General features: G+C 40.2%; 1 protein-coding gene across 3 annotated transcripts in view; it reads left to right on the forward strand.

Moving 5' to 3' along the window:
* The window catches only part of Itprid1 (ITPR interacting domain containing 1), a 144,201-nt gene that overhangs the window by 16,497 nt on the left and 99,927 nt on the right, over positions 1 to 27,777 (forward strand). The window contains exons 2-5 of one of the 3 annotated variants that reach the window (XM_040739149.1): positions 21,921 to 22,022; positions 22,152 to 22,335; positions 23,775 to 23,823; positions 24,200 to 24,243. In XM_040739149.1, the coding sequence (XP_040595083.1) occupies positions 22,173 to 22,335; positions 23,775 to 23,823; positions 24,200 to 24,243 (256 nt within the window). In that variant the 5' untranslated portion in view covers positions 21,921 to 22,022; positions 22,152 to 22,172. The remainder of the gene's footprint in view (positions 1 to 21,920; positions 22,023 to 22,151; positions 22,336 to 23,774; positions 23,824 to 24,199; positions 24,244 to 27,777) is intronic. The other 2 variants (XM_040739151.1, XM_040739152.1) reach the window with 2 other exon arrangements.

A 27,777-nucleotide genomic window follows, 5' to 3' on the forward strand; every position in this document is an offset into this window, starting at 1 on the left:
GCAGGTAAAGTGATCCAACTGTCAGAAATTAGGGCCTGAATTCCTTCATGCCCCACTGCCTGGGTGGCCACTGTTAACATGGAAAGGTCTAATGCTCTAGGCTCAAACATATGAGGTCTTATCCTTAGGGACTTAAAACTGTTTCGAGCAATATGTTCAAGGAGTGATGCCGAAATGATGCTGTCTTCCTTTGGTAGCTCTTATTTGCTATTTGGGATCTTTGTGTCTTTTTTTCACTGATTATTTTCATTTTCAACTAGTCAATGAATTCATTAAACAAGAATAGTGAGTTTAATGTACAAGAGCCATGGGGAATGTGTGTGTGTGTGTGTGTGTGTGTGTGTGTGTGTGTGTGTGTGTGTGTGTTCTGCAAGTGCGTGGGCATGAGCACATATCATTCTATGGAAGCAAAAATCTTGACAGAGAATAGAATGTCCCTTCAGGACCGGTTTACTAGATAAAATGAAGTAGTCTAAGTTACATTTGACTCTGAGATTCATAATATTTATTTGATTGTTTAACTTGTTGAAGTCTATACCAAATAATTCACTGGCTACACTGATGCTATAAATTGTGTGGTTTGGGGGTTTTGATTGTTTGTTTTCTACCTGAACTTCAAGTGTAACTGACTGCTCTATGTTTTAGTTGCTGAAGCAGGCAACTTGATTAAAAGATAAGCACTGAAGTAGGTTGTGGGGAATAAGCGAACACAAACATCTCATCATAAAAATTTTACTGAAAAATCCCTCATTTATCATTGCCATAGTATCACATGCAGGAATGTATTTTATACTGGAATTCAAACATCACTATGGGAAGCAAACACTGAAGCATTCAGAACAGGTCAGAATTCAATGACTCTTGCCTCGCTGATGTTGATAGGAACATTTCCTTTTTAGCAGTTTCCAAACGACCCTGATATTAAGTTACGTACATTTGCTACTAGAATACTCCCTGCACTTATCTCTTTGCTGCCCAGTGTGCCTAGTCACCTCTCAACAATCTCCTCTAGAACCAAAAAAGCCCAAGGAAGTGAGGTGCAGAGAGGTTTTTGCACATCCCCCAGCCAAAAAAAATTGCCCCAAATACCAGAACAAAGTTTGGGCACGTTGGGAATTTCACTGAATTCACTAGTCAGAAGGTTGTTCCTGGTGTATTGTGAAAGTAGCTTAAACAAGTTTAGACATTTTTTTAGAAAGAAGGAAAAAATACACAAAAATAGCATCTTGTTTGTCAATACAGAATACTTAATATATGTCTCCCATGGATAGCCTAGCTCCTCTGGGACTTGATCATGGGAAATGTTGAGGAAGTACATCTGGAGGTTACAGGAAGTTCACCCAACTGTTGAAGCTGCAGAGATGGATAAAGAGAGCCAGGGGAATGAGAAAGATGGAGGAGGGATGGACAGTAGAGGGAGGGAGGGAAGAGAGGGAAAAAGGGAAGGAGGGATAGAGGAAGGGGGAGGAAGGGCAGGAGGGAGGGAGGGAGAGAAAGACAGGCTGTGGACTATGTTCTCTGGGTATTATCCAATAGGCTTTCCTGTGGAAGTTATGGATTGGCTTCTTTAAGGAAAACATATATGAGAAGGGGAACGTCAGTACATTTATTATACTTATTGTAGTCTCAGTGATCCTTCTATTTTCTCTACCTGTGGGGAGTGTACTGGCTACCTCCTCCATGAAGGATTTGCTGTTACTTCTAGTTTCATTTCCAAGGGCTTTAGATGGTTGGGGGAAGGGATGTGAATCTTCCTTCAGGCAAATTTGGACCTGAGATTATTTATGTGGCTTGTCATATTGCCATCTCCAGTCTGCAACATCCTTTATTCATTAGCAGATATATTTCTCCATCCCCCTTTTCTGGAAATGGGTGGCTTCTGCCTCTTACTTAATGTGTGTCTTGAAAAGTCTAAGACAATTTTTTCTTATGTGTTCTGCTCTACCAAGAGTCTTCCAATAGACTCTGCAAGCCTGAGTATAGGGAAACTGCATGGCATTCCTGAGCTATCCCCAGTCATAGTGTATTTACTGCTATGATGAAACCCCATGACCAAAGCAAATTGGGGAGGAAAAAGTTTGTTTGGCTTATCCTTCCACATCATATTGTTCATCATTAAAGAAAGTCAGGAAAGGAACTCAAACAAGGCAGGGACTGATGCAGAGGCCATGGAGGGGTGTTGCTTACTGGGTTACTCCTCATAGCTTGCTCAACTTGCTTTCTTCTAGAACTCAGAACTATCAGCCCAGGGGGATCTCCACCCATAATGGGCAGGGCCCTCCTCCATTAATCATTAATTTAAAAAAGGCCCTATAGACTTGTCTACAGCCAGAGTTTTTGGAGGCATTTTCTTAATTGAGGTTTCCTCCTCTTTGATGAGTTTAGCATGCATCAAAGTGACATGAAACTATCCAGCATAGCCCCCTACTTAGGGCAATATGGGGAGTCTTTTCTGGGGCAGAGATTTGTAGCAGAGACTACAGCAGATCCAGACTTCTGAGATACTGGAGAGCTGATCGTTTAACTTGCATAGAATGTAACCACAAAGCAGACACAGACAGCTCTTCTTCATCTTTGTGCCCATACTTCTCGCGTTTGCCTCTGCTCTGGCTGATTATCTCTGTATTTTGGGCAACTTCTTTGCTGTTGCTTTTCTTGTCACACATAGCATCTTGCTATTCACAAACGTTTATGTTTTGATATACTCAAATGTAGCCATCATTTTCTCTAAATAGCTTTTCATTTTTATCTTGATTAAGCAGGGCTTTTCTACTCTAAGTTATAAAAATACCTTCTCATGTTTCTCATAGTTTTTTTTCATCTGTCTGTTTTTTGCCTCTTACCTTATGATTTCAACTGGAATTTATTTTGGTCAACCGTGTGGAGTAGGGATTTAAATAGTTACTTTCTCCTAAATGAATATCTTCTTGCTTCAAGATAATTTTTTTGATATTCAAAAACAGTTTAATAGAAGAGGTTACTTTATGAATATTTAAAAATATGACTGACCAAAAGTAAATTATTCTCAGTAAATAAATTTAATCCTATCATTAGAGCCTCAGATTCTACTTCTACTTATTTAGAATACTTCAAAACACTGTGAAAACACAAGCATTCTTTTTCAGTAATCAAATTAGAAACTATTTCCAGTTCTACCCCAAAACATAAACAAGGAACACATATTTGGTAATTATAACCAATAATACACACCTCATGCAAAGGATCTTGACAACACACACTGGTGTCCACATCCCCAAATCCATCTTGCCCCACAGCATCACTGAGGTTGCTGCTTTCCTGGTTTCCAGGCACCAGTCCTCAGCAACTGTTCCTCTTTTTCCTTGACTCACTAAGGTCCCCAGGTTTTCTCTCCAACAATGCCATCCCAAAGATGCAGCCAACCTTGTCCTCAAAAGCTCAGATAGCTTTCCAATCCTTCAATTCAGCACATGCCACATCATATATGAGTATCAATTTTTCTAGAAATAGACTTTTCTGGGCTAGGCAAAATTTCAACCTGTGAATTTAGTGTTTTTGTTTTTATGTAAAACCTAGCTCTTATAATTTAGATGCTGTCCATTCCTTTTAATACCAGAGAATTCACTCTTACACCTACCTACTCCCTGATTTAATCTGGCCAGTAGGCCCTTAAAACTCTTTTAAAAGGATGCTGTCTCTAAAGGGCACACTCAGAGTTGGAATTTAGCCAACTCCCATCTGGGAACGAGACAGCTAATTTTTTTATTATTTTAATTTTAAATAGCTTGTTTTACATGTCAATCCCAGTTCCCTCTCCCTCCTCTCCTCCCGCACCCTCCCACCATCTCCCCCATCCTCCCACCCTATCGCCAATTCCTTCCACATAGGGGATATCTAGAGTCTGTCATTTCACTCAGGGTAGGGTCCAGGCACTTCCCTAAGAGTCCAGGCTGAGAGAGCATCCCTCTTTGTGTTATGGACCCACGATGTCTGTTAGTATTCGAGGGTTAAACACTGGTCCACTGCTCAGGACCCCATAGGTAGCCCAGGCCTCCTCACTGACTCTCACATTCAGGAGGTCTGGATCAGTCCCATGCTGGCCTCTCAGCTGTCGGTCTGGGGTCCAAGAGCTCTCCCCTGTTCGGATCAGCTGTCTCTGCTGTTTTTGCCAGCCCATTCTTTGCCAATTTGCTCATCGCTCCTCTCTCTCTGTCACTGGGTTCCTTGGGTTCAGTTCAGTGTTTAACTGTGGGTGCTTGCCTCTGCTTCCATCAGTCACTGGATGAAGGCTTCAGGATGGCTATAGACATCAGCTTCAAGATAATTTACTAAGCAGTTTGCTTTTAACATTAACCTGATACTTCTTCTTCATACTTTTCGATTAATTCTAGACTTGATTACTGATAACATGCCATTGGGGGAGGTATTAATGTCCATTCTCTTGATAGAGGATATGCAACTCAGGGAGAAGGGAAGCAGAGGGCTGGATTGACTAGCTTTCTTGACCATTACTCAAAATCCTGGCTGCCTCTCCCTTTCCTTTTCCATCTCCTTCCAGAAACTGCTAAGATCTCATTCACCTCTGCCCTGTTGGGACTAGACGTTTCCCCCTCAAACTTAAAGTTGTCCTCAGGTTTCCTTCTGAGTCCATTTTAGCTTTTACTTTTTATGTGTATATGTATATATATGAATATGCTGTGTTTCTTCAAGTCTGTATGGATGCACATGTGCATGTGGGTGTGCAGATGTGTGTGGATGCCAGAAGACAATCTCAGCTACTGTTCCTCGGGTTCTTTCCACCTTCTTTTTCACATAGGATTTCTCACTGGACCAGAATTCACCAAGACGATGAGGCTGGTAGGCTAGTCAATCAGAGATCTGCCTGTTTCTGCCTCTCCAGGGCTGCGAGTAAAAGTGTATGTACTACTTCACACTTTTATTTTGAAATATGGGTTCCTGGGTTCAAACGCAGGCCCTTGTCCTTGCAAGGCAAGCAAGCAAGTTATCTCCCCAAATCCCGAGACTATTTTTAATTTCTTTCATCTGTGAGACTAAGAACCTCAAAGGGGGACCTGTGTTTCAGTGAGATGTGAGGCTTTCATTACAGGTAGGTGTTGAGCTATGTTTTCCCCCAAATGCATTAAGTATGCTCATTAAATATATCATTTGTATTTATCTGTTTTCTACTATCATGTGTGAGAAGGTTGTATTAAAAATTTTTAATATAATTTGCAGTCCCATTTTCTTCATTAGTCACCTCTTCTGTTTTGCTTTATGTTTTCAGAAGTTATACACTAGGCACAAGTGTCCATAATTTATCTTTCTGCAATATGAATGCAGTCATGCCACACAATAACACGTTGGCCTAATGGAGAGAATGTATGCCAGTGACCTATAAAATGACGTAGCACTGATAACATGGCTGCCGTAGTTTGCGTGTGTACACTCTAGTTGCTCACATCTAGGCAAGAGCCACCTTATGCAAAGATGCTCGTTGTTGCTATGCAACACATAATTACATCTTACAAGGTGATGTGCGTATCTGTCAAGTTAATACCTTTTACCTGGAGTTCAATTTTGTTTTAAATTAATATTGATATAGCTGTATTTTAAGAGTATTTCTCTGGGGATACATCTTTCTTCATTTTAGCCTTTCTCTGTTCTTTTTTGTAAATAAATCTTTCTCCTCTAAGTACCATCGGTTGTACTTTAAGAATATTCCATCAGAGTTTGTCTATTATTTCCTGTGTAGATGTAGAACATTTGTAATGTTTTCACAGATGTGTAAGGCCTGCATGACCCCAGCTTGTGTTCCCTGCCTCTTAAGCAGCCTTTCCTGTCTCCACTGTACATTGATTGTTTTTTTAATCTGTTGACATTTTATCATTTTAGTTTTTAATCTTCAAATGGCTGAAATAAGCAAATATAATCTTCATTTTCCCAATAGTTTACCTTAATTTGTTCTAACCTTCTTTCTATTTATTCTTTGCATCTTTCACATCATATTTCCACATGATGTCTCCCTATCTCACCCCCCCAAACAAAATAAAATTTAAGACAAGAATGGGGGGAAAGGAAGAAAGGGAGGGAGAATCTCGTCATGGAAGCTACAGTGTAATGCAGTGAGTCACCCAGTAAACCTCTTTATCCGTGGATTTTTACATCCAAGTGTCCATCCCAAAGAATCGCTGGTCTGGTTTGAGGCCCCTGGTCTCTGCTACACAGTCAATGTGGGTCCTCACTGGGACTCTTCCTGAATATCCTATTGCTGCCCTGTGTCATGGAGATCTCCCGGCTCTGGGCCCACAGGATGTACCTCCACCCCCATCTACCACCGGTGCTCCAGAAGATCACAGATGGGGTGGATGTTGGGGTGGGCTAATGCATAAGCCTGGTTCTGAGCCTAGGCTGTTGCAGTGTTAGTCAGCTTGCTAGCTGTCCCCTGTCTTTGCCACCAGGGTGAGGTCTCCTGCATTGCCCTGGCTAGTTCACCCCTTCAATCCAGCAAGGGGAGGGGGCATTTCTCCTGCTTTCATGTCCTCAGAGTGGGTTGTCTCACACCCACACCTTCAGGGCAAGCTCTATTCTGTTGCCCAGGCAAGGTGTAGGTTCCACTCTCCTGCACACTGCAAGTGCTGAAGAGCAGCAACATCTCTCCTACTCTTATGACCTCAAGGCCAGCTCTCCCACCTGCCTCAGGTTTTGACGGGTGGGGTATGGGGCATCTCTCCCCAGCCCATGAGGCAACATTTTAGATAAGAGGACGGGTTAGGTCTCTCACACTCATGTTCTCAAGGTTGGCTCACCTGTGCCCTCGTCAACAGGGCCAACTGAGCCATGCTGTCCAGATGACGTGCTTTCCCTAGTGCTGTACCTGGTACAGGGGTCAGCTCCTTCACCAGCTGGAGATGGTACGGGCAAGATGGGGGGCATCATCCTTTCCACCACACTGCAGACAAGTGAGGTGGTACCAGATATGGCCCTCATGCTCTCAGGGATGTCTTACTCATGCCCATGTCTACAAGGTCAACTCTACTGGGCTGCCCATGACAGGCAGAGGGCCTGCTATCCTGAGTGCTGCAGCTGATGAGGGGTTGGGTCAGGTCCCCCAACTGCTGCAGGTGTGGAGGGGCAAAGGGAGGAGGGCATCTTTCCCTCACCCATGCTACCACATGACATTCTCACACCCACGGGGCCAGCTTGCCTATGCCCCTGAGAACAGACTCAGCTCTATTGTGCTGCCCAGGTGAGATGTAGGGCCTTCTCTCCTGAATGCTTTCAGCTGGTGGGGAGTTGGACCAACTCTGCACAGCCATATCCTCTCTGCCTATCATCTGGGCCACAGACCAAGTCATGCCCCGTGGCAGCAGCCCAGACATCGGGCCCTGGGTGGAGATAGGGCATCTTCAACTGCCCATACCTGACCGCCCTCGCCTTTTCAAATCTGCCTGTTTCCCATACACCTGACTCATTCTGCCTCTAATGATCTTTAAAAAATTTTAAGTACTTAACTTCTAAACATACTCTGTCCATTCTTATCCATGTAAAAAGACAGTAATTGTTCTCAAATTCGATGCTTCATAATAAAACATTGAATACTACCAGTGATCTTCACATTAAGAATTTGGTATGGTAGCATTAAATTTTTTGCCATACATTTGAAGAGTTACATAAAATGAAAGGAAAGTCTTAGAAAAACTCACCTTGTGAAAACTGATAGAAAAATCTGAACTGTAATATAATAATTACGGGAATCCAGAGAAGCATGGTGGTTCATCCCTGTAACTCCAGATTGTGAGAGGTAGAGGCAGGAGGATTGAGAATTAGAAGCCAGACTGGGCTGTGTAGGGGGATCTTGTCTCAAAAATAAATAAATAAATATAAAGAACCTGTAATTTTAAGTCTTCCAAAGAAAATGATGTCCTCATTGCTAAATGCAAACCTTTAAGGAAGTAAATACTTCTAATGGCATCTAGAAACAAAAAAGACATTTCCCAAACAATTTACTATAGTAAAGAATCTTACAATTGAAATTTAACAATGATATTATAAGATAGAAACAATACTGGCAAATCACCCTCATTAATAAGAAAATTAAAACCCAAGCAAAATACTAGCAAAAATACATTCAGTGGATATATAAAATGACACTATATTATGACCTAATTGATTTTATTTTAGGGTAGAAAAATTCATATAACATTCAGAAAACCAGTGAATGCGATTTACTACACTAACAACGTAAAATAGTGATATGCTATGGCAGAGACATAGTTTGACACACATCAGCATCATCTTATGACATTTGACAAGTTTATCAAACTAAAATCAAGATACTTAAACAAGGTTGAATGATGACTTTTGAAGCCTAACAGCAAAAGTATCTCATTAAAGACAAAATATAAAGGCTTCCCTCCTGTACTGTGGACAGGAGGATTTGCAAAGCTATCCAAACTGTTTTTGCTTATAACCCAACTCTTTCTCCATTGTTTCCCAGGATACCCTGCTTGTTCTATATCCCAAATGCCTCAGAAGCACATTTCATACCTGCCCTTTGGGACTCTTATTCCAGACAAAACCTTGTCTAGCAACTGTATCTTTTCTACCACTTCACAGAGATCCAGTTAGCCATTGAAAAAGCATTGTCTGTGCTCTTTGAATTCTGTTTCTGAGGCGCCTACAAACCCTTAGTTAATTTCCTGTCTATAACCATTTCTCTATTATTTTGCCGATCAAACAACAATAAGATAAGGTTGCTTTGAATTTCCTGTTAGAGATTAGTGATTAGAGGATGGGCCATCAGGAATATTGGGAACGGGGACATGTTATTGAGTGGCAAGAGCTTCCGGTGGCCACTTATGAAGATGCTGGGCAATACACAAGATTTTTAGTCATGAGAAGGGTGTGCAACTAGAGCTTGCAGTTACAGCCCCTTCTCCTTTGCTTTTAATGAGTTTCTATAGCTGAGTTGGTAAAATTTAGTCATAAACCACGGTAAGAAGCAAGCCCACATTTAAGATTTCTTGAATAAAATGAGTGATAGGGACTTTTAGGACAGAATTTAAAAGCTGGAATTCACCTTAAGGTTATCCAAATCTGAGTGTCTTCCTGCAGACTTCTCTTCAACAACACAACAGCAACCCTTTTCTGCATGGGTGCATTTTCTCTGGGGCATGCTTTGTTTCCTGAATATAATCATTAAAAGAAACCACGGTGATGCCTTTACTGTCTCTTACCATCATTTAACAGGAATAAGATCTCCTTCCATCTTTTGGTTCCTTGAGATTCAGTAGTTATGGTCAAGATGAGAAAGGAAAGGTTTTGGCAGATTGACGGCAGAGGCATGGAGAATACGCTTGGAGATTGCCTCTTCAAACAATACGGGTAGAAAGGGCATTTAGACCCAGGTGCATGCTTAGTTCTTAATCTTTTCTATCAGTCATTTCTTCGGGGTGTTGTTGTTTTGTTTTGGGTGGTTTTCCTGTGTGTCCCTTTTCATTTGTGTCATCATAGTCGCCTACTACGTTATTGAAATATGTTACAATTCTCCTTATGGAACAATAAATTATTATAAACATAAGATGTATTGAACTCATGATATTAAAGTGAATTATTTGACTAGATACTATGTATAGATTATTTTGTTATATATATATGTATCATATGTAATGTACATACTTTATTTCTTAAAGCAGGTTTAACTTCAAAACTAAATACAGAAGAAGGTACAGTTGACATAATCCATATGCTTCTGTATATAGCCTTCCTTATTGCCAACATCCCTCAAAAAGGCAGTATATTGTTGCAGCTGAGAAGCCACATTGAGAAAGCATTATTACTCATGGCCTGTGTCCATTCTATGGGCATGAGTACATGCATACTACCATTTATAAAACATTATTGTATTATGCAGTCTTTTCACTACACAAAAAATCCTCTGTGCTTTCCTCATTCACTGTTACCTCTGCCCTAACCCTTAATGATTATTTCTATTTTTCTGAATTCATAGTTTTCCTCCTTCTAGAAAACCATACACTTAGTTTCAGGCAGTATGTGACTTTGCAGACTGGTTTTGGTTTAAACATATGCATTTATGGCACCTTGATATCATTGCAAGGCTTGGTAGTTTGTATCTATTATTGGTGAACCTTAGCCTATTTCTCCATTCACCTCCCAATGGAGGGATACCCTTTTTTCCCCCCAAGTTTTGTTAGTTATGGATAAAGGTGATATAACAGCCATGTGAAAGCTTTTCTGTTGGTGTAAGTTTCAACTCTACTTGTTAACCAACAAGAGCGTGACTGTTGGGTCATATGTAAGGAATATCAAACTGTCTTCCAAAGTGGTAGTTCTTATTCTTGCCTGAAATAAATGAGTATTCCAGACACTCTACATCCTCACCCACACTCAGTCATGTGAGTGTTCTGGGATGTTTGGATTATTCTAATAGGTAGGTAGGTAGGTAGATAGGTGCGTGCGTGCGTGCGTGCGTGCGTGCGTGTGTGTGTGTGTGTGTGTGTGTACCTACTCTGTATTTCCTTGACAACGTTTGCATGGAGTGTCTTTTCCACTGTGTATTTATCTTTCCTGGTATTCTGAAGAGGTATCACTCAAGATCTTTTGGTCACTTTTAAAATCTAGTCACTTAGTTATAAAGCTTTAGTGGGTGTTTCCCATTGATGACACCCTTTTATCAGATACCGTTTTTGAACATATTTCTCCTGGTCTATTTTGTTTTCTTTCTCTAACAATGTCTTTACACAGAATAAAGTATATAATTTCAATAATATTTAGCTTATAACTTCTCCTTTTCATAAACTGTGCTGTTAGTGTCATTTAGACATTTTTCCACATTTTTTATTATTTTGCATATGACATTTAGGCTTGTGATTCATGTTCGCTTCATTTTTTTTCTAAACAGTGAAAGCTTTGTCCAGATTTATTGTTTTGCATGTGAGCTCTTATTGCTCTAGTGCCTTTCACTGTAATGTCTATCTTTTGCCATTGTAGTGCCCCTTTCCTCCTTTAAGATCAGTAGCAAGCCAGGCGTTAGGTAGCACACACCTTCAATCCCAGCGCTCAGGAGGCAGATGCAGGCAGATGTCTGTGAGTTCGAGGCCAGCCTGGTCTACAGAGCGAGTTCCAGGACAGCTTCTAAAACAATACAGAGAAACCCTGTCTTTAAAAACCAAAATAAAGTAAAATAAAAAAGATCAGTAGCAAATGTTTCTGAAATCTGTTTTGTTCTAATCACCTATTTTGCTTCTAGTACAGAGCACTGGGAAAAGATGTAGCAAGATGCTTATTTGCCTTGTTCCTGGTCTTACTGAGACAGCTAGAAATTTCTCACCAAGTATGATGATGTTTGAATCCTTTTGTGTGAGTGTGTGTGTGTATTATATGTTTGATTACCATATGTTTTATTTACCATCATATTTTATGTATTTATTTATTTATTTTGGTTTTGTTTGGGATCCTTTTCTTGCTTTGTTTATATTTTAATTTCATTTTATTTCATGGATCTGGGAGTTACCCAAATTCCTGAGGTTTTTTTCAAGTTTATATTTTAAATTTCATTTTGCATCCCAACCACAGTTCTCCCTCCCACCCCTCCTCCTGCCACTCCTCATCCCCCCTCCCCATCTACCCCTCCCACAGGGTAAGAGCTCCCATAGAGGGTGGACAAAGCTCTGCCCATCAAGTTGATGCAGGATCAAGTCCCTCCCTGCTGCACCAATGCTGAGCATGGCATTCCCACCATAGGGAACGGCTCCAACAAGCCAGCTCATGCACCAGGGATAGATCCTGGTCCTTCATTCAAGACTCTCAGATAGAACCAGCTACACAATTTTAAAGGCAACAGGAAAGATACGTGGTAGGGAAATGTGATAGAGGCAAATGGAAGGGTCATATATGCACAGCAATCACCAGATAAAATGGCATCTAATTTGTTAATACTAAAGAGCATATGTCCATCGCAAAGCCACTGTTGTTCATCGTATTTACTCTTGCCTCTTTTGAGGAGCAGCTCCCAAATAAATGAAACATGGAGGCTTATTCATTCCTGTAAATGACTGGCCTTAGCTTGCTTTGTTTCTAGACACCTTTTCTTAAATTAATTCATCTACCTTTTGCTTCTGGGCTTTATCTTTCTCTATTTCTGTGTACCTTTACTCTCTGTAGCTTGCTGTGTAGCTGGGTTGCTGGTACCTCGAGTCCTACTTTCCTTCTTTTCATGCTCCTTCTTCTTCTTGCTCTTCATTTTTATTCTCTCTACCTGCCAGTCCCAACTATACTTTCTCCTGCCTTGCTATTAGCCATTCAGCTCTTTATTAGACAAATTAGGTGTTTTAGACAGGCAAAGAATCACAGCTTCACAGAATTAAACAATGCAACATAAAAGAATGCAACACATCTTTGCATCATTAAACAAATGCTCCACAGCATAAACAAATGCAACACATCTTAAAATAGTATTCTACAGCATGCCACTATTTAACAGCCTATGCATTCTACTGTTGATAAATAATTCAATGTCTGTGTCTGGAAAGTTTTCCAATTTGTCTCTCTGTCTTCAAGGGCCAAAATGTCTCCTTTATAAGAATCCTGATAAATTCATAAATGAAAGCATTCCTCTTACAGCATTTGAAGAATGTTAGGATGCACATCCTCCTACATCTCTCACTATAGTTAATTTAAGCTTCTTTAATTTTTTTATTGTACACAGTAGACACTCAAATATTTAATTGAATTAAATTGTAAATGTCATCATTGAATTCATTTACTTATAATGGCTTACTTTTACAATGTACTTTATGACTAACTTCTGGTATGTGATACAGTGTTTGATATAATAGACATTATAAAGATGAATCAGTCACCATTTCCATTTACTAAGAACACAGAATTTGAGGTCAGATGCAATCACTGTTTCATTCATTAAGCAGTTACTGCTAATCATATACAATCACTTGTATACTGAACTAAGTACCATGGATCCAGAACGGTTTTGCCTTCAGTTAATTCGTTTATGTTATGGGATAGACATTCATGAGTTGAACTATTCTACTTGAGTGTAGTGAGTGCTGTAATAGTGTTTTGTACAAGTTGTGAGAACATTAGAGGAGAGAAGTGTTAGTGGAAGTTTCTGTCCCACTTGGTCCTGCAAAATGAACAGTCAGAGACTTCTATTAATTATAAACTGGCTGATAGCTCAGGCTTCTTATTGGCTAGCTCTCTCTTAATTATTAACCCATTTATATTAAAGTATGTGTCTCCACTTTTTCTTGGCTTATCAGTGATGCCTGGCCCTCTTGCTGAGGTATTGGCAGCTACAAAGCGTCTCTCTAGCATCTCCTCTCTGCCTTCCTCTTCCCAGTATTCTCCTAGTCTGGTAGCCCTGCCTGTACTTCCTGCCTGGCTGTTAGCCAATAAGCATTTACTCATCATCCAATAAGGGGAACATATATTCACAACAAACAGAAGGACACCCCCCATCATCTCCTCTTTCTTCTAAATAAAAAGAAGGTTTTAACTTTAACATAGTAAATTATATATAACAAAACAATTATCAAGCAAGAACTATAGTTAACAATATTTAGTTCATTAACATTTGGCAAAATTTAAAGAAAATATTCTATCTTATATTCTATCTGTGTGAGTCTAAAGTTTTTTGTGTAACTTATCTTTCATCAGAACCAAGGAAAACCATAACAATAACCATCTGTCTTCAGTTCCATCAAAGACCCCAGAAGGATAATATATAAACTCTAGAATTGACAGAGGTATCTCGCTGCCTGGATAGTCACCCAAAGTTCCTTTGTAACATTGGGACATCCATCTTTTACCCACAGGCCATAGTGTTTGTCAGACTTTTTGATGCAGCAAGAAACTTGAAGGAACATTCTGTCCCTTGCCAAGTTCAGCAGACAGCAGTGTGTGTCAAGAAGTGCAGGCAAGAACAAATTCTTTTCAAATTGGCTATTCTATCATGTTGAAGGCAAACTCTATAACGAGTTTCTTTAATTCCCATCTTCATTTCTAAAGTAATTGGTGTTGCCAGGAGAAGTTGTATCTCATAGTCATGAAAAACCCTAATAAATCATTTTAATTACATGTTCTATAGGTCTTTGAAAGTTTTAGAAGAATACCTATTCATTTGAAAATAATATCTCCATATATCTAGAAAACCTAACTAACATAAGTTTTGACTATTGTAGATGACTATCTATAATCTGTATTTAATTATACATTACATTTTTAAAGAGTTGTATAAACACAATACCTAAAAAAGAGTAGAAATATGCATATCATAAAATTTACCTTAAATTTGTATCAATAAACCAAAATCCATACCAGTGCAAAGTATTCATTTCTATATCATATTCCTTTTTTTCTCTAGAAAAAAAGATTGTCTATGATCATTAACCATTTGTAACCAACCCTGTTTAAATGAAAGCAAACATTTATAGTCAATATTTGGGAATTTAGGTGTAGTTCTCCCCAAACTGCTTCCTGTTGATTGGGGGTGCTATAAATCATATGAGGATCCTGAGAAAACCCATAAACCTGGCCAAATCCTGACTATAGTTGTCTGAGAGGATATGCTGTCTCGGCTGCTCTGGATATTGGATCACTTGGGCCACTGCTTCAAGGGGCCTTTCTTGATCAAAGCATATTAGTCTGGAAGGAATCCACAACTTTTCATCTTCTGTAATGCTTTGGCATGTTACTCCTTCAGCAGCTACATGGCAACCCCTTCTCGACTCTGTGTTTCTCTTCTCCAAATCCTTCTAGTCTGATTGCTCTACCTATACTTTCTACCTGGCTATGTCCTGCCTGTCAATTGGGTGAAACAGCTTTATTTATCCACCTGTAAGAGAACCATATGTTCACAGAATACAGAAGGACATCTCCCATCAGAGAAATGCTCAAAAGCAATTTATGTTTTAGCACAACGAGACAGTATCAAGGGAAGAGAAGGGTATTGCTTGTAGCAGGACCTGTAGACAATATGACTAGAGAGGAGAACACATTGATGAACCTTTGTTCTCCTCTTTTGGAGTTTGATGCACTTGAAGGAACTTAGATTGCCGAGATGGTGGAATAGGAGATGAACTATGTGAGCATCACTGATGTTCCCTCATCCTTTCTTTCCTCCTTGGCAGGAGAAGGCAATGCCAATGCATAGAAGACAAAAGGGAAACCAAGGGAAAGTAAAAGCAGCCATTGAGGAAGAAAAAAAATCTTGTAATTCGGGAAGAGACTAGAACAGTGCTAGCAGTAGATGAGCCAGTAGGTTTGATGTCATCAGCCTTGAAGCTGTTGAATGTCTCCAGGAAGCAGTCCATGTGGTCTTTCAACTGATAATCTTGTGCTTATTTTCACCAGCAAAAGATGATAACTCCAAGTTCAGGGAGTCTGATGTTAGGTTCCAGCTGGGGCCCAAATGCCTTGTCTTTAAATCCAGCTTGCTCCTAAATGGCACGAGTGAGCAACCTTCACATATTTCATAGTGGGTGGAAACCACCCACAGAATAAGTCATCACAGACTGTCTGTTCCTCCTAGCAGAGTGTTGATGGAACATACTCTTCCCCAGGATCTGCCTCTACTTTCCTGAATCATTTGGAAATCTTTACCAGTGTTTGTGGGACTTCGATACTTGGATAAGAAGTGAGAGCAGAAGGGGATTTCTGGCTTGACTTTGTTGCTTGAGATTTTGAATCTTCCAAACTTACGAGAACTAGGAACAATGGCTTATTCTTCCTGATCATGTAATTTTGTTGAAAATAATTTTAAAATATTTTTAGTGTGAGCCCTATTAGCTTCATATTAAATAGTCTGTGTGGAAGGTGGAAATAGAATATTGAAATTACAGAATTATCTCATCTCATTCAATGTCTTCCTATTGTTCTAAAAGAAGTTACATTCCAAGAAACTTGAAACTACATGTCTAATGTCATACAGTCAATTGACAGATATTTGTTGATTAATAAAAGTGGAAACTACATGCTTTTTGTTCCCGTGGTGAAGGATTAAAATCTTTCATTTGCATATTAGCTGTTGAGAGATTAATAGAAGTGAAAAGAAACTATTCAGATAGTTTTAGACCATATTTTAGATAGTACTTACTATGATAGGAATATTGTTTGTATGTGTCTATGTATACATATAATCACATTATTTTTATAATTCATATCTATTGTGCATTACTCCTTGATGCTGTGAACCATTCCTGACAAATGTGCAGTAGTGACATCTTTTCTAGCCTTTCCTATTTCAACCAGCTCTGTTTTGACATTGCTCAGTTGTTTCTGGTATTTGTTTACACAACCACTCATTCAGCAAGCATACAACGAGTATCTTACCTATGCCAATATGATAAGATAACCAAGGTATCTGTTTTGAAGAAACTTTTAAAGTGGTTAAGGTGGTTAGGAAACAGGGTGGATAAACTGAAGGATAAACACAGACTTACCAACAAACCAATATCTTAATATCAATTTACAATGGGTTATGGATAACAGTGAAACAAATATAGACACATTCCTATAGGAAGAGGTTGTAGACAGAAGAGCGAAGTGGACACTGAATACTGAGGTCTAAACACTCAAAACTTAGAATCTAGGAAGATGGAAACACATTTGAGAAAGAATGCTTTACACTAAGTATGAAGAAATTCTGGATATGTAGTTATGAAAAACCCAATTTAAAACTTAGTTTTACTGAGAGGAAGTGATAACTACAGCTTCCAGAGAATCTAAAATGATAAGTACAGAGAATGAGTCACTAATAATACACTCAGTTTCATATGGAAGATGTGGATGGTGTGTGGACAGAGACCTCTTACTAGACCCAATAGAGACTGTAAGTTTGTTTTATATCATGCTGATAGTAGTGGAAATGGATGTTTTGAGCTATATGGTAAAGGTATTCCTCTATTTTAAGATCAACGTGAGAGATGGAAGGAGTATAGGAATCAGGGAAGGCTTGTAGATTCTTGACTGAGCAGGTATCTGCAATTTGTTGAGATGAAGAATGCTAAAAGAGTGTAAGATACATTTGGGGGTAAGATGAAACCAAGAGCACAATGCAGAATTCAGTGTGGCACACACCAAGTTTTTCTATAAATATCCACGTGGAAATGTAAAATAAATGGTAACACCATGATCTGAAGTACAGAGAGCAGACAAGATTTGGAAATTTGAGTTTGGGAATCATCACTCTGTTCTACAGAAGTAAAGTTGAATAAGGACCTAAAAGGAAGGACAAAGATGGTGTCCAAGGAAATTCTGGATAAAATAGAAGCAATAGAAGATGCTTAAACTGGGATTTGGAAGGCCATTGCCTAGTGATGACTAAGGCATGCCCGTGGGAATTGTGTAGAAAGAAATATTAGAAGTGAACATGTAATGGACCCAGGGGTTGAGTGTTAGTGGGTCATCTACATTGATAATGAAATCTTCCAGAAAGAGGACAAGAAATTCCTTCTATTATTGGTAGTAGATGAGGGTGAATGCAGTGGATATTTATGACGCCATAGTCTGATGGCATGTACAGAGAAAGCAAGAGCACAAAGCAGAAAGATGAGTACAAAATAAATTTATATCACCCCCAAAATATAGTTCAAATTGTACAGCAGGAAGGGCAGAAGTCTTGGCTTGAGAGACTGTCAGAGGAAAGCACATCTGGGTTTCAGTTAGATAAGGGAGACGAAAGGATATTCAGTGATGAAGTTAACATGCAGGGGGCAGTGGGTAGTGTTATGCTAGTCCTTGGGATTAGGAGAGTCCAGGAGAGGTAGAAGGTTGGGAAGGAGAGCAATGCCACCCACAGGAATGTGACTCCGGGGCACAGTGGGATGATGCACATTTTCTAGTCCTCTTAAAGTTTCAGTTTCCAAAGAATTGGAGTCTTAGGCTTGGTACTGAACTGAGTAACTTGAGGATTTTATTGATAATCTTTTTGAGAGCATGAGCCTAGAAGTTTGTTTTATGTGCTTCTGTAAGCAATGCCTGAAAAGAGGCAGGTCCTACGAGACATTGTGTCATCTCAAGTAACCTTTCCTAAGAGCTACTGCTAGTGGGGGCAGGTGGTCAGTGTTTGAAGAGGGTAGAGGAAAGAAGGGAAGTGTGGATGATATTGGAGGTTTTATGAAGGGCTGAAGAACAGCTCTGATAACGACCATGAGAAGGGACTCGAGGAGGTGGTTGAAGAGATCCATGTGGACGCAGACTCTGTCAGGGTTGTTCTTCTTTTATGTAGTTACCTTATTGTTCACAGAGCCTACTAAGAAGGGTGACAAATTGTAGAAATTGGAGATCAAGTACACATTTGAAGAAGTTTCAAGACCCTGCTAAAAGCCTGTAGCATGCCCCAGGGACTCTACATACCCACAGTTGTAGAAATACTGTTTTCTTACACTTCCAAATATTTCTGTTATCCAGATTGAGTGATTTAGAGCCAACACAGGTCATCCACAAACTAAGATTGTCAATTCAGTTTTCTACCAAGGGAACTCTTGTATTGATTGGTATAATGGTTTCTCAAATGTCAACTCTATACAACCTAGAACACAGGGGAAGAGAGCCTTGCTTGAGTAATTGTCTTTATCAGACTTGTTTGTGAGCATGTCCTGCAGGTGATTCCCTGTATTTTTTATGATATAAAGGGATCATCTCATCCTGGGTATCAATTTACCTAGACAGAGCACCCTGAACTATATAGGATAAGGAAAAGCTATAAGCAAGCAGCATCAACACATTTGTTTCTGATCTTGACTATGGATCAAGTTTTTACATCAACTTCCCCTCAATTGATGATCTAGATCATAGAACTTTAAGATGAAATGAAGCCCTTTCTTTCCCTAAGTTGCATTTTTGTCAGGATATGTTATCACATCAGTAGAAATTGTCTTAGAGTTTCTGTTGCTGTGATAAGACAAAATAACCAAAGCAGCTTGGGAAGGAAAGGGTTCATTTCACATTCACTTCCTCATCATAGTCCATCATGATTAGGAAGTCAAAGTAGAAACCCAAACAGAACAGGAACTTGGAGGCAGGAGCTCATGCAGAGGCCATGGAGGAGTGTTGCTTACTGCTTTGCTCTTCATGACTTGCTTAGTCTACTTTCTTATAGAAACCAGGATTGCCAACCTAGGTATGGTACCACTCACAATGGGTCATTCATTAATTTAAAAAAATGTCTCACAGACTTTTCCTTAGGCCAATTCGATGGGGGCATTTTCTCAGTTGAGCTTTTCACTTCCCAGATGACTCTAGCTTGTGTCAAGTTGACATAAAATTAGTTAGCACAGCACCAAAACTAGAACAATTGGAGATTTGTTCCCTTCACTTGGCAGTCCTTGAGAGGATAACGGTGATAAAAAGACATAAAGGAGAAGGCAGAGTTGGCAAATGTGTGGTCATTTTCAATAGATTTCCCATTAATATTCCCTATGAAGTAGTTATTTTACACCTATTCCAAATGTGAGGGGATGTGGTATAAGAAGAGTTTGGTAATTCTTTTAAAGTTCAGAAGGCAACAGAGCTGAGATGAAAGTCAGGGCCATCTGACCTGTCATAAGAACTACATAAGAACCAAGAATGGGATTGGGTAAGACAGGTGACTCAGTAGACAACTTGTTATGAAGCCTGATGATCTGAGTTCAATCAGATGGTGGAAGGAGAGAACAGACCTCTGAACTCCTAATTTTTCCTTGGCTGGTGCACACACACAAAGTAAATAAATAAATGCAGAAGAAAAAGTCAAACAAGCAGAACAGACAGCAAGAATGCTGCCCAAACTCCCTGGTTCCTTTCTCAATATATTTTGCCCTGATCCATGTGTTGCTCTGAAGTCCATTGTGTAATACAGCCCTCTTGGCCAAGCCTGTGATGACTCTCACTACATGAGAGTTTCATTATTCTTGACATTGCTATGGGATGATGTGGAAGGGAACAGTTGGGTTGAGGTTGCTCAAACTAAAGAAAAATCAAATAGAATCGCTGTGTGAATCAATTGTTTTCTCCTTTTGATAGTCTTCAACATTCTGAAATTTGGGTAATGTTTTGGTTACGTTTGTGTTTTCTTTTTTCAACTTATTAGCTTTTTGTTTACATAAAGTGAAGATTTGGCACACATAGTTTTGCATTAAACACGATGTAAACAAACATCCACATTAGTGGATCTCTTTAAATACACAGGGAAAATGACATGGTCGTTAAAATAGAAGGATTTGGGGAGAGAAACAACTGGATGTTTCAGATTCTGGGAACAACATAATTCAGGCTTGGGCTTCCTCGTACAGTCAACCGAAACTGGCCAGCATTGGGTTTCAAATGTTCCTGGAAACAAAGGGGTTCCCTAGGACAGGCAGCAGGGCTCATGCGACACATCATCTGCCCTGGCTACCAAGGAAGAATTCAAGGCTATTATTTGGTTGATTTATGTCCTTATCTAAAGAAGTGCTCTGATTGTCCAGTGAATAGGTGTCAATGATGGCCATTCAAACAGCACTTGGCTACTAAACAGAAGGTGCACATTAAGGCACAGTGAACAAGGGACTTTATTTACTAACAAGTCCCTGATCCCTGCCTGTAGCAAGGTTTCCACTTTCTTTGCAGACTTTTTCCCTAATCTGTAGGAAGGGCAACCAACATGGCAGAGAGACAGTCTTTAAAGGATGAGTGAAACTGGTGGCTGAGGTAAAATTTGCTGTTGCAGGGTGGAAGTTTGAGACATAAAACTAAAATGACATTTCTATCTAAAATGAAGCAATTCTTCAGTGCTTCCCAAAAAGCAGTGGCTTGTTTGATATGTGAAATCTCTGCTCAGAACACAGTCAGCTGCTTTACCAAGCAGCTGCCCCTCCCTGCAGAATCTCCACAGTACCTAGGGACACCTCTCCACCTGAGACCAGGAAAGAGATGGTGTGGTTTGAGGAACCTTCTTGGTTTGTGACACATCTGGTTTTAAAACCTTATGGTTCTCCAATAAGTGTCACATCTCAGGATGTCCTTTGAGCAGAATCTTGGAATTTTACTTCTTGTGAAATTTTGCATTGTCAAAGTTGATAACTCTGGTCATCCTTCATACCCACAGGATTCAAGGTGCTGCCTAAGACTGTTTTTTCTTTAAATCTGAAAGAGTCAAAACCTGTGGGAAATCAAATAACTATGCTTTTAATGCCAACCATGGGGTTACTTTCCCCAGTGTTCTCAAATCTGGCACATAATATAACAAATAGAGTTTGAAATGCAGTCTGATTTGTGTTACTCATGCCTTGCATTTTTGTCATTTCTTTTTAATTTGGTACACAGGATACCCTAAGGCTAACATTCCCAAATAAAATGTTCGCCACGGGGGAGTTATTTTTAACTATTTTAAATTTCTTGGTCTTTAGATTCATAATGTAAAATTAATAATTATCATAAGTGTCAGTCATTTTTACAGTAAATTTACAACTGTACTAGTAAATGTACTTCATCTGAGTGGCACAATTTAAATAGATAAAGCATGTTACTGACAATTACATATAGAGTGCTCCTCTGGACTTAACAGAGAATAACCAGATATTTGCAGTGAATCTGAATGTTTGCCCTTATCAAACTCCTAATGCAAAGGGCAGCTTATGCGTCAAGTGATTAGCGATCATTAACCAATTCCAGGGTGCCAGGAATATTACTGAAGTCTGACTCTTCAGCCATTTCTCTGAATTTGAAGACTAATCTAATGCTAATTGAAGCATATATTATGGCAATGACTTAGGCAGAAAGGGTGGGCTTGAACCTGACCTTTGTTATCACAGATTAACATGTTTTTTTAACACCTAATATGTGCTCAAGGCTCAGAGACTAGCATGACATAAGTAAGGTTGGTGTCAACATTCTATTTCTCTGTCCTCTATTCACATCTCTGAACACAACATTGAATTCATCAGTGTGGATGTGGCCTTATTCTGAGCAATGCCAAGTCAACTCCTGCTCTGACTGTCCACGGAGAGGAAACTCTTCTGCCAAAAATCAGCAGGAATTCTGCTTGGGTAGGTGAGCCTGTCTCGGTGAGACATTGACTCCAGATGACTCCATTGCTTCTAAGAATCCTCTGTCGGGCTGAGTCAAGCCTCAACATTGAACTCTTGTCTTTGATTTGTCTTCTTGTGTGGTTTCAGTCAGGTTGCAGATTCACCCTCATGATGATGGAGAAATCACAAGGATCTGACACCCCCAGAGCAGGTCTGGAAAAGAGCAAGAGAGGGATCCTGAGGCATACCAAGAGGGCATGGACACCTCTGGATGGGTATCCACTTCCTGGCTCTGAGGAAGAAAGCACAGTGGCCGCTAAGCACAGGGAAGGTAAGAGGGGCCTTCCAGACATCTAGAAAATGTCCTGCCATGGGTGGTGAAGGATGCAAGGCTTTTGGTTGGGGGCCAGTAACTTCTAAGGATTTGCTCTTGGCGTTGAAGAACCAAGTGTTGCTGATATGATGCTGAGCAGTTTATGAAATGGACATATATGACCCCTCCCCCCTAAAAAAGATCTCAGCAAATTAGACCAAATAAGGGATAAACACAGCTTCTTTCTGTTCCAACACCCTCATGGTAAGCCCCAGGATTCTGAAGATACATTCAGGCAGGAACCATAAAGCTTGACCCCCTGCTCCTGATCTCCTCCTCTTCTTCTCTGTGCACGTGTGTGAGAGAGACAGAGAGATAAAGAGGTGGTCTCTCACTGAACCTGGAGTGGTGCAATCCAGCTAGACTAGGCGCCTGTGAGCTCAAGGGATCTGCATCCTACTAGTGCAGCTATGTCCTGCTCTTTTGTGGGTGCTGGGCTTCCAAACGTGCTTCCCTATGTTTGCTCACCCAGCACTTGACCCACAACCCAGCTCCCCAGCTCACAACGAACCTTGTTTCAGAACATCATTTCATTGAAAGTTTTTCGGGGTCTTTCCATGAGGCAGTGATGATTATTTTAATAACATACAGAGTAACAAATAAGAAAACATTCACATTCTCTCCACCCATGGCACCACAAATGAACACTACCCAGAATCTCCCATGGTTACTGGCTGTTTTGTTTCACCTGACACCCTGTGTGAGGCTTATTCAAATATCTTAGGGGCAGAGTCAGACTGAGCCCACAGTATGAGGTGGTAGCCAACGGGAACTGGAGCCAATGTCTCTCAGGAGCTGCTCCCTTCACCTTCACTTTTCCATTACCTATTTTCGAGCCAGTGCTAAAGATCCACCTTAAAAGGCCAGCGTCTTTTTTAGCACAGGTTGCCTTTGGCAATCCTGGGACTCCACTGCAATTTGTCCCTGGAATGAATGCAAATCTGGTTTCTAACCTGGCAGAGAACTCGTTGCAAATAAACATTGCTGGCTAGCTGCCTTAGGTAAATGTTGGGATTTAATAAGGAGAGGTTCCGTGGTGATTTAGAACCAACAAGAGAGAAACAAAAACCTCTTAAGCTTTTCTACCCACTGTATTCACTCGAGGTAATTTTATCATCATTCTAACACCTCTCACCCTTCATTGATTCATTTTGCTAGTACTTAAGATTTGTCCTTTTTTTTCTTAAGTCATGGTCTTTTGGCAAGTTTACATCCATTCTTGGAAGAGGCTGATTACGGGAAACAGGAGGTTGTGCCTCCAGGAGAAAAATGAATATGCTTACAAGAACATGTGACTAACTAAGTAGGAAACAGAGCTGCTGAGTATGGCTGGTGACAGAGAGGGTCATTATAGCTGGTTGTGCTTTGACTAACAGATATGTCTTTTTCCTTTATAGAAAATTCCAAACAGGAGAGTATCCAGCAGTGGCTGGACTCTGGATTCTTGTAAGTGGTGTTTTATTTTACTCTAGCATGTGTGTGTGCCGTATTCATTTCTCTTGCAAAGCTCCATGAAAATAATGTGGGTTATAACCCTCCCTGGGGTGAGCTCCCAGTCTTGGGTACCAGGGTGGCAGAGGTGTAGATTTTCATATTAACTAGGTACTTGAAGGATTACTATATTACTACAAAAACTATATGTCAATTTAAAACCACAAAAATAGAATGAATGCTATTTGGAGCCAACTGTGTGTTTACTTTAAAAGTCCTCTCAATAAAAATCTAAATCTGATTTTCTGTTCAGTTTAATTATAAAAGCAACTTGGTAATAATTTACTTACATAACGGTGTTGAGCTTATAATGCTTTTGCTTCTTTTATAGTGTCTCAGTAAATGAAAACTTCCAGCAAGCCGTCAACCATTCTGGTAAGGCGAAAAACCCATAGCAGCTGTGCTTTGTAGAACTGAGTAGATGTATGTGTGAAAAACACCCATACTAATAGATCTTCCTCAAGGGAGACGTAGAAGAGGCTTTCAGAAATAAGTTGATCTTCTCATTTAATTTTGTAAGACTAGGACTCAGAAAGTGCTCCCATGTCCCCAGCAGCAGGTTATGGGCTGAAACCAGGGTCCTTGCTACCACCAAACACTCAGACAGTAGGAGGAAACTCTCTGGGCTTGTGCAGACATTTGCAAGGATGTAATTATGAAAACAAAATTGCTTAATTATTCATAATATACCATAGTTTTACTTCTAAACCTATTTTCTCTCTGGTATTTTGGTGTCAAAATTATATTTCTATCTCTTCCCTAATGATATATTTATCCTAGAAATGAACAAATGACTAAATCCTAAACCAAACAGCACAAATATTTCTAAGACAGAAAATGTATCAGACTGTGTCCCTAGGATTTAGTAATAATGTTATTAAAATAATGAGTACAGGTCTCATGGATTCCATCTTCATTAAATGAAATTGCCAGACTTCGTGGAATCTAAGATTCCTCCATTAAAATGTACTTATTTTATAAATACCTCTCTGATGGGTCAGATGAAATTTTAGTTTTGTGACTAAAAATGAAAGTCAGCATAGACTCCAAGACTAGATCATAGGTGTTAAGGTAAATAACATTCCTAGAATTGAGCAAAAGCCTAAAGAATATGTAAAATTTGACATAAAACAGAGAGAAATTTGTTAGTCTTACAGCAAGTCTTACCTTGCTGTTCTTAATTGATTCACAACTTCTGCCACAGCTTCAATTAAGATTGTTTCCTACTTGACAAGCAATTTAACCTGGGCATTTTACTTTAAAAGTTTAAACTAAAACTTTATTTGAAATTTCCCTCTTCACTGGGTTGCTTTATATTTTAAATTTACTTTTTGTTATTTGACAGTGTCATCATGTATACAATGAATTTTAGTCATCCTCACCTCCATTACCTCCTGTTATCGCCAGTCTCTCCTCTTGTCATCTCCTCCCTCTCCCCAGAAGTCCCTTCCTATTTTCATGGTATGTGTGTGTTGTTCTGAGTTTAATTAGGTTTGTTCACATAAGCATGGGTCAAAGGCTGTTTACTGGATCATAGCCAACCAATCAGTGGCTACAGGACTGAAGAGTGTGGTATTCTTCCCTAAGTATCATAAATGTCAATAATCCCTCAGGAAGAGTTGGGCCTCATGAGCCGTTTCTTCTTCCATGATAAAATATTGACAGGCACACTCTTGGGCAGGCCCCTATATCTGAAGTGGGTTCACTGAACGAAAGGCCAAACGGTTACCAGAGAAGTCTTTACAGCATACCTCGCCGTACTCTGACCCTTCCAGTCTTTCCATTCTTTTTCTAGATAGACCTTCAGAGCACTGTGGATAACCCACTTTGGGCTAAGCACCCCACTCCTCTTACCTCTCCACACTGACTAGCTTTGTGCATTTTTACTACTGTAGGCTGTAATAAGACACTTCTCTGACGAAGGATAAGGAAAGCACGAATCTATGGTTAGAAACATGAGGGTTTAGAAGGTGGTTTGACCACATCTCATTTAAAAGGCTTCACTTTTAACACAAAGCTTCTATGATGTCAGAATTTCTGAATATTTTGTTTTAGATAATTTGAATACAAAACCTCTCTATTCATATTAATTCATTCTCAAGGGAGAGACAAAAACTTAAGTATATTTCACAGCATAGACCTATCTTTAGCTCCTGCTCAGGCCATGTGGAGAGGCCTTTGGTCATGCTGTGTTTAAAAGTTCACTTCCTGGAAAATTCAGTTCCTGGCCTGGTATCATCAGAGTGAAACTGGTGAATTACAAATGGCACAGCCAGGAGGGAAAAGGGAAGCAGGGTTCCCCCCCCCCCGTGGCTCTGAGGTCAGAGGAGAGCAGCTTCTGTTTGGCGGCCCCTTTGTCTTCAGCAATGCTTTTAACAATAGAAGAGCTTCTAGGAGCGAGTTGCATTATTTTGCTTTCCCAGGCCTTTTTCATTGATCATATTTTGAACGGAGTCACCCATAGTGGGGACAGAGCTGTTCTCATTCTTGTGTTGCAGGTGCGGGGTCTGAGTGTCAAATGTCATGATTTTTGGTCACAGGGGGTGAGATGCAGGCATGAATTTGGCTTGCAGCCTCCCAGGACCCTGTAGTGCCTGCAGATGCACAGAGCTTAGGGAAGCCCAGAGCCACACTGGGAAGTGTGGGGAAAGGAAAATAAATTGCAGCGAAGGAAGAAAAGCAGTTGCTGCTGAGAAACAATGAGGTTAGAACTCAGAAACCCCTGACAGGATACAAGGTGACATCACATTATGTTTCTACTTACCGCAGAGACAGTAGCTTAACACACAAAGGTCTCCTTCCGACTAGAATTGATATGTACCCTTGTCCCTTCTTTCCATATTAATTTTAATGATTGCAGAAGGCTGGGCAGCTGCCCTTCCCACTTGTGTCCCAGCTAACACAGACTTCACGACTGACATTCTTTCACGTCCCGCCCCATTTGCTAACAAATATCACAGCATTGTAGCTGAAAACCCTTTAGCCTCCCGTAAGTCTCCCCAGAGCATTGTCCAGCGGCAGGTGGTGACTTACAAGCAAGACTTGGGCAGCGTTTGGTTTCTCTACTTCCTTTTTAAAAAAATCCCCGCTGCTGAGTTCAGCCTGTCTCCCCTTATCTATTGGTCTCTAGCTGCACATCGGTTTGACTATGTGGGCTTGGTGGGTTACCCCAGGTCTACTCACACCAAAACCAGACAACCAGAGGCTCTTTGAGGACCTAATGCCAAGGACCATGGCCATGAGATCCAACTACATCACTGTTCATCTCACATTCCATACTGAAATGGAAGAGAGTCAGTTTGCGGCAAATTCATTGCTACCACCTGAGGACAGATTGAATGTCACTACCACCTGACTGTGAAAGTATGTAGTCATTATACTGTAAAGGTAAGACACTCAGGATTAACAGACCCTCTTTGTGATTGAAAAGGCCTGAACAATTTCCCATGTCAGGAGAGCAGTTTCTAGAACACATGTATTTAGTGACAGTTACTACTCGGTGGGCAGTTAATCTGCTCATCCTCTTCAGTACTCTCATTTTTCTACCTTTCTAGTACTAGACACTGAACATGAGGTCTTATGAGTGCTAAGCAAGCAGTATAAAACTGAGTTCTATGCTAGACCATATTCTTTTAATACACGAACTGGTTACATAGCTCAAGCTGGCCTTGAACTCCATTCCTCTCTATCCAGAACTCTAGGATTTTAGGAATGTGCCAATCCTTAGGCAGGTTCCCAGAGGAGTAAATTTGTTCATTTCCTGTAGGGATGTGTTACATCATGAGAATTTAGAAAACCACTTACAAGCTTGGTGCTCTGTGTCTTAAGAAAGGGTCAGAGGAAATCCAGCTGAAGCCCCTTAAGGACCATGAAGAGAAATCTTGTAGACTGAAGACTGTTGCTCCCCAC

This window comes from Mesocricetus auratus, unplaced genomic scaffold (genome assembly GCF_017639785.1).
Source record: "Mesocricetus auratus isolate SY011 unplaced genomic scaffold, BCM_Maur_2.0 Super-Scaffold_100676, whole genome shotgun sequence".
Taxonomy (NCBI): domain Eukaryota; kingdom Metazoa; phylum Chordata; class Mammalia; order Rodentia; family Cricetidae; genus Mesocricetus; species Mesocricetus auratus.